The sequence below is a fragment of the Hyperolius riggenbachi genome, chromosome 1 (genome assembly GCF_040937935.1).
Source record: "Hyperolius riggenbachi isolate aHypRig1 chromosome 1, aHypRig1.pri, whole genome shotgun sequence".
NCBI classification, from domain to species: domain Eukaryota; kingdom Metazoa; phylum Chordata; class Amphibia; order Anura; family Hyperoliidae; genus Hyperolius; species Hyperolius riggenbachi.
In genome coordinates, this window is record NC_090646.1 from 17595569 (window position 1) to 17603001 (window position 7433).

The 7433-nt window shown below is 48.6% G+C and overlaps 2 protein-coding genes across 2 annotated transcripts; both read right to left on the reverse strand.

Annotated features, from left to right (window-relative positions):
* Positions 1 to 223: 223 nt before the first annotated feature.
* LOC137570558 (mucin-2-like) lies at positions 224 to 4470 on the reverse strand. The gene is made up of 2 exons (XM_068279562.1): positions 4427 to 4470; positions 224 to 3653 (listed from the first exon to the last, which is right to left on the reverse strand). Exons 1-2 carry the CDS (start codon positions 4468 to 4470, stop codon positions 224 to 226), a joined length of 3474 nt encoding a protein of 1157 aa, XP_068135663.1.
* A 33-nt stretch (positions 4471 to 4503) lies between these two features.
* Positions 4504 to 7065, reverse strand: LOC137545085 (G-protein coupled receptor 151-like). The gene has a single exon (XM_068266198.1). It carries the CDS (start codon positions 6849 to 6851, stop codon positions 5616 to 5618), a length of 1236 nt encoding a protein of 411 aa, XP_068122299.1. The 5' UTR covers positions 6852 to 7065; the 3' UTR covers positions 4504 to 5615.
* Positions 7066 to 7433: the final 368 nt, after the last annotated feature.

Sequence of the window (7433 nt, forward strand, 5' to 3'; positions counted from 1 at the left end):
CTCTCGCTTCTCCTCCTACTCTGACTGCTGTAAGTGCAAACACGCAGTACAAACATGCCACCCCTGTGATCTCTCAGCCTGATACAAGTGTTTCACCTTGCTTCATGAGAGAACCAGCCCTGATTGCCAGCATCACTGGCTGGACCTAACCAGAGATGGAGTTCCAGCCACCCTTTTGAAATAGTAAAATATATCCTCCAAGGTGATTCTAGAACTAAAGGTTTCAGCAGAGTACAAAGGTGAGCTGTGGTCCTCTGGGCCTATCCACAGGCCAAATATCACCTAAATCTAGATAACTATGAAATTTATCCATGCAGCTGTAGCTTGTGATGATGGTGGTGGTGATTATGGTGATGGTGCTGGTAATTGTGATGATAATGATGATGATTATGGTGGTATTTATGATGATAATGATTGTGGCGGTATTTGTAACGATCAGAATGATAATAATGGTGTTGTGGATGATGATGGTGGAGGTGTTTATAATGGTGGTGGTAGTGGTGTGGATGATGGTGGTGTAGGTAGTGGTGTGGATGATAATGGTGTAGGTAGTGGTGTGGATGATGGTAGTGGTAGTGGTGTGGATGATGATGGTGTAGGTAGTGGTGTGGATGATGATGGTGTAGGTAGTGGTGTGGATGATGATGGTGTAGGTAGTGGTGTGGATGATGGTGATGGTAGTGGTGTGGATGATGGTGTAGGTAGTGGTGTGGATGATGGTGGTGGTAGTAGTGGTGTGGATGATGGTAGTGGTAGTGGTGTGGATGATGGTAGTGGTGTGGATGATGATGGTGTAGGTAGTGGTGTGGATGATGGTAGTGGTAGTGGTGTGGATGATGATGGTGTAGGTAGTGGTGTGGATGATGATGGTGTAGGTAGTGGTGTGGATGATGATGGTGTAGGTAGTGGTGTGGATGATGGTGGTGGTAGTGGTGTGGATTATGGTGGTGGTAGTGGTGTGGATGATGATGGTGTAGGTAGTGGTGTGGATGATGATGGTGTAGGTAGTGGTATGGATGATGGTGGTGGTGATTATGGTGATGGTGCTGGTAATTGTGATGATAATGATGATGATTATGGTGGTATTTATGATGATAATGATTGTGGCGGTATTTGTAACGATCAGGATGATGATAATGGTGTTGTGGATGATGATGGTGGAGGTGTTTATAATGGTGGTGGTAGTGGTGTGGATGATGGTGGTGTAGGTAGTGGTGTGGATGATAATGGTGTAGGTAGTGGTGTGGATGATGGTAGTGGTAGTGGTGTGGATGATGATGGTGTAGGTAGTGGTGTGGATGATGATGGTGTAGGTAGTGGTGTGGATGATGATGGTGTAGGTAGTGGTGTGGATGATGGTGATGGTAGTGGTGTGGATGATGATGTAGGTAGTGGTGTGGATGATGGTGGTGGTAGTAGTGGTGTGGATGATGGTAGTGGTAGTGGTGTGGATGATGGTAGTGGTGTGGATGATGATGGTGTAGGTAGTGGTGTGGATGATGGTAGTGGTAGTGGTGTGGATGATGATGGTGTAGGTAGTGGTGTGGATGATGATGGTGTAGGTAGTGGTGTGGATGATGATGGTGTAGGTAGTGGTGTGGATGATGGTGGTGGTAGTGGTGTGGATTATGGTGGTGGTAGTGGTGTGGATGATGATGGTGTAGGTAGTGGTGTGGATGATGATGGTGTAGGTAGTGGTATGGATGATGGTGGTGGTAGTGGTATGGATGATGGTGGTGGTAGTGGTGTGGGTGATGGTGGTGGTAGTGGTGGGGATGGTGATGGTGTAGGTAGTGGTGTGGATGATGATGGTGTAGGTAGTGGTGTGGATGATGGTGATGGTAGTGGTGTGGATGAGGGTGGTGGTAGTGGTGTGGAAGATAATGGTGTAGGTAGTGGTGTGGATGATGATGGTGTAGGTAGTGGTATGGATGATGGTGGTGGTAGTGGTGTGGATGATGGTGGTGGTAGTGGTGTGGATGATGATGGTGTAGGTAGTGGTGTGGATGATGATGGTGTAGGTAGTGGTGTGGATGATGGTGGTGTAGGTAGTGGTGTGGATGATGGTGGTGGTAGTGGTGTGGATGATGGTGGTGGTAGTGGTGTGGATGATGATGGTGTAGGTAGTGGTGTGGATGATGATGGTGTAGGTAGTGGTATGGATGATGGTGGTGGTAGTGGTGTGGGTGATGGTGGTGGTAGTGGTGGGGATGATGATGGTGTAGGTAGTGGTGTGGATGATGATGGTGTAGGTAGTGGTGTGGATGATGGTGGTGGTAGTGGTGTGGATGATGGTGGTGGTAGTGGTGTGGATGATAATGGTGTAGGTAGTGGTGTGGATGATGATGGTGTAGGTAGTGGTGTGGATGATGGTGGTGTAGGTAGTGGTGTGGATGATGGTGGTGGTAGTGGTGTGGATGATGGTGGTGGTAGTGGTGTGGATGATGATGGTGTAGGTAGTGGTGTGGATGATGATGGTGTAGGTAGTGGTATGGATGATGGTGGTGGTAGTGGTGTGGATGATGGTGGTGGGGATGATGATGGTGTAGGTAGTGGTGTGGATGATGATGGTGTAGGTAGTGGTGTGGATGATGGTGGTGGTAGTGGTGTGGATGATATTGGTGGTAGTGGTGTGGATGATGATGGTGTAGGTAGTGGTGTGGATGATGATGGTGTAGGTAGTGGTGTGGATGATGATGGTGTAGGTAGTGGTGTGGATGATGGTGGTGGTAGTGGTGTGGATGATGATTATGGTGATAGTGGTGGTGTTTGTGATGATGGTGGTGGTGGTAATGATGATGGTGGTGATAGTGGTGGGGATAATGATGGTGGTGGGAATGATTATGATGATGGTGGTGGTATTTGTGATGATGATGATATTGATGGTGGTGATAATTGTGATAATGATGATGGTGGTGGTGTGGATGATGATGGAGGTAATGATGGTGGTGGTAATGGTGGTGATGATGATTATGGTGATAGTGGTGGTGTTTGTGATGATGGTGGTGGTAATGATGATGGTGGTGGTGTGGATGGTGATGGTGTTGTGGATGATGGAGGTAATGATGGTGGTGGTAGTGGTGGAGATGATGATTATGGTGATAGTGGTGGTGTGGATGATGATGATGGTGGTGGTGGTGGTAAGGATGATGGTGGCAGTGGTGCTGATGATGATGGTGATGGTGGCAGTGGTGCAGATAATCATGGTGACAGTGGTGCAGATGATGATGATGATGGTGTTGTGGATGATGATGATGGTGATGATGTTTTGGATGATGATGGAGGTAATGATGATGGTGGTGGTGTTGTGGATGATGATGGAGGTAATGGTGGTGATGATGATTATGGAGATAGTGGTGGTGTTTGTGATGATGGTGGTGGTAATGATGGTGGTAGTAGTGGTGGGGATAATGATGGTGGTGGTAGTGTTGGAAATGATGATGGTGGAGGTAGTGGTGGTGATGATGATTATGGTGATAGTGGTGGTGTTTGTGATGATGGTGGTGGTAATGATGATGGTGGTGGTGTGGATGGTGATGGTGTTGTGGATGATGGAGGTAATGATGGTGGTGGTAGTGGTGGGGATAATGATGGTGGTGGTAGTGTTGGAGATGATGATGGTGGAGGTAGTGGTGGGGATAATGATGGTTATACTTCTGTGATATCTGGTATTTGCCTCTCCCTACAGCCTGTCCCTCTCAGGGGAGAAGTCCCCACACACACTGTGCATTCAGAGAAAGTACTGTTGTTGCCAAAACTTCCTCCCCAACAAGGTCAAAACCCCACTGCGTAATTGTGGGAAGGGAGGGGAGTTGGGTAGTTGCTTGGACAGCTCTATTAAACCCCCTCACAACACCACATCTGCAACATATCTTTTCTATACACTTTATTTCAAGAAACATCTTATGATTTTCACTTTGAACCAGAAAACAATCCAACCTGCTGAACTCCGAATAGTTAAAGTGGTGTGGGGGTTGGAGACAAAAAAAGAGGGGTGGGGGGGAGGTTAATGCTGAGAATAAGAGGGGTGGAGCAGGTAAAGGGTTGATATTAAGAGAGGTGGTTAAGGAAGGTGGGTAGGGGGAGTAGGGGGAGGGGTTGATGATGATTCAGGAAAAAGATGGTTGTTTGGGGGGGGGGGGGGGTTGATCAGAGGAAAGATTGTTAAATAATTTAGATAAGAGAGGGGGAAAATGAAAACATTTTCAAATAGATTCATATTTTGAGAAATGAGTTGTTAATTCAAAATTACAATTCTAATTAGGATTTTGTGCGAAATTAAATTTGCAAGAGTTTTAAAACTTTGCATTACTATTTTATTTTGCATCTGAATTGCAAATTTCAGTGCAAGATTACTGCTACCGAAATTCAAGTTCATTGCTACTGTAAAAGTGAGAGGCTTATGCTAGATAGATACACACCATACAATTTTCGGGCAGATTTACCTGCTAGATCTATTATTTCCAACATGTCCGATCTGAATTTCGATCGATTTTCTGTTTTCCAATCGATTTTCGTTCACTTCTATAACATTGATTGGAAAAACGCCTGAAAAATCAATCGGAAAAAAAAAATAGATCGAAATTCAGATCGGACATGTTGGAAATAATCAATCTGGAAGGTAAATTTTCCCGAAAATTGTATGGTGTGTACATAGCATTTGGGGGGAAATGGCTAGTGAGAAAGAGAGAGAAAGAAAAACAGAGAGAGCTGGGGGTAAGAGGGTTCTGGCGAAAGATGCAAGAGAAAGTCACAGTAGAGCAGATTGAAGAGAGTCAGATAAAGAAAGAGAGAGAGGGAATCAGGTAAGAAAGTAGAGGGGGGGGGGGGGGGGGGTAAGGTGGAATGAAGATGGCTGGACAGAGAAGAGTGGAAGCAAGAGAGTTGGAGGGAAAGAGAGAGTGTGGTAGAAAGAGGAAGGGGTTGTGGAAACGGAGAGGAGAGGGATGGATGGAGGAAAGGGTTGGGGAGAGAGAGGAGAGATGATGAGATGGAGTGAAGATAGATGGATAGAGAAGAGGAGTTGCAGGGAGGGAGAGAGAAATCAAGAGAAGAAAACTATGCAGAGGGAAGGGATTAAAGTATTGAGGAGGAGGAAAAGGAAAAGTAAGGAGGAGGAGGGGAGCTCAGAAACAGGGAGGGGGGATTCCTGCACACCACACAGGACAAGCATTTACCTCACCAACTTGCTGAGCACTTAGTTATTTTACCAATACTACAAGATGTTGTGTAAGCTCACATCACCACATGAAACACACATAGGGTGCCCACTGTTTTCCACCACAACTCAGGACAGGGATTCTCTGCAGCGCAGTCTTCTGATTCTCTGGTTGCTGTGGAACTTCAAGTGCCAGAAGACTGGGAAAACCTCCAGAGCCGACTGCTCTTCTTCTGCAACAGGAAGAGTCCTCCCAACCCATCCCTGGAAGGTCTCAGGAGACAACCCTGACCACACCGTTGCTTCCTGGCTAAACACTCGGTCACGACAAGCCCTTTATTGACTTGTTCAACAGTACTTGTCCAGCTCAGAACCTACGTCCTCTGAAGAGGACCTGTCTCTGTTCCTCACACATGTTCAGTGGGCATGTAGAGTTGGAACAGAGCACCAATCCGACCTATGGTTTATCCAGGTGTTCCCAGGGCATGGGGTCATTGTCCTCTCCTGCGGTAGTATTCCTGCGGTCCTGCCAGAAGTGCTCCACGTCCGGGAGTACCTTCTCCTCCCGGGATTTCGAGTCCTGAGAAGGACGGTGGGCAGAAGTGGCGCTGTGGAAGGAATGGATGCTACTAGGCACCATGTCTGCACCGTTCTCCCCAGCCCTGGAGGCTCCTCCGGACTCCTGGCACCTCAATATCATCCAGATAGTCTTGAAGCCTTCCCTGAACTCCTCGGATATGGCCAGGAAGACCCCAGGGTTCAAGGTGCAGTTCAAGAACAAGATGAACTGAGCCAGGACCATCAGGGCGTTGGGGGGTTGAAGGATCCCGTAATTAGTGTGCCTGGCCCAAATCCACACAATCCACTCGGGCAACCACATGGCCTCAAAAGCAAGGCTGACGCTCATCAGCATGGAGGTGATTTTCCGGCTGAGTACGCGGGGGTTGGGCACACGGTTCCTCCTCTCTTTCCTCCTCTGCAGAGCCCTCATGTAGCAGAAGAAGGTGAAGAACATGGGCAGGACATAGGCCAGCAGCGGGTACAGCTTGCTGAAGACATTCATGAAGTTTGAGGCGTAGTCCGGTATGTCAAAGCTGCAAGTCAGACCCTCCTGGCCCATTCTGAGGTGGGTGAAGATGAGGTGGGGAAGGGGTAACAAGAGGGCCAGGGACCAGGCTAAGAGCAGGACCACCACCACGTGCCTCTGGCTGAAGCTGAGAAACTTTGGCGGGGTGACAACATGCGTGTAGCGGGCTTGACTTATGGCAGCTAGGGTCAGGCTCTTCACAGTCAGGCAGCTCTGTAGGAACCACTCGGTGGTCTTACACACGAAACCCCCAAAAATCCAAGACTGCCTGGCATAGGTGACGATGCGCACCGGGATGCAGAAGAGGATGAGCAACAGGTCAGTAGCTCCCAAGTTGATGACCAGGCAGTTGACCACCGAACACTTCCCTCTTCTGAAGTCGTGGACCAAGATAGCTATGAGGATCAGGTTCCCTGCTAAGCCCACCAGGCAGATAATACTCAGGAACAAAGGCAGTGTCACTGTGATTTCCATCCCCACCTCCTCGGGGTCCTCCAAGCCTCTGGACAGAGCCAGGGGTTCAGAGCTATTCATGGTCCTGAAGGTGAAGGTGGATGAGGTCCCAGAGGAGAAGGTGGACGTGTTCCCGTAGGAGTAGCTGGTCATGGTCGTACTACCAGCAGAAGAACCCCCAGAATCTGTCAAGTTGCTCCTCACCCTCGGGAAGACCAGCTCTGTGAGACACTTTCCTCGCAGATGGCGTAGTTTCAGCGCTTCTGCATGAGGAGGACCTGTTGAGCTCTGTCCTCACACCACCGCTCACTGATGGTCTCAATGAGGCAGCCGAGCTTCAGCGCTGTCCATCAGATATGGTGCTGAAGTCCTCTCCTCGTCTAGCGGTGATAGAGAGAGGCGTGGAAAGTGCACTTAGCACCAGCCGCCCCCCACCCTTCCTGCTGCCTCCCCCCAGTAATGGCACAGCAGCATCCCCCCTCATTAACCAGAGTCACCCAGCACAGGCGAAACTGGCACCTGCTGCCCCCGGGCTGGAGATACAGCAACAGGCTGGGGGTACTTGTCCTATACTGTCATGTTGTAGCGCACGCTAATTATGGAATTCTGCGAGGAGCTGTCCATGGAGTGTGGTGCTGATATGGTCCTATTGTGCACAGACTCGGAACAAGCCAGCATGGCCAGAGATGTCACAGGGATGTTTTAGTCTTTACTTTTCCTACCAAGACATCAGAA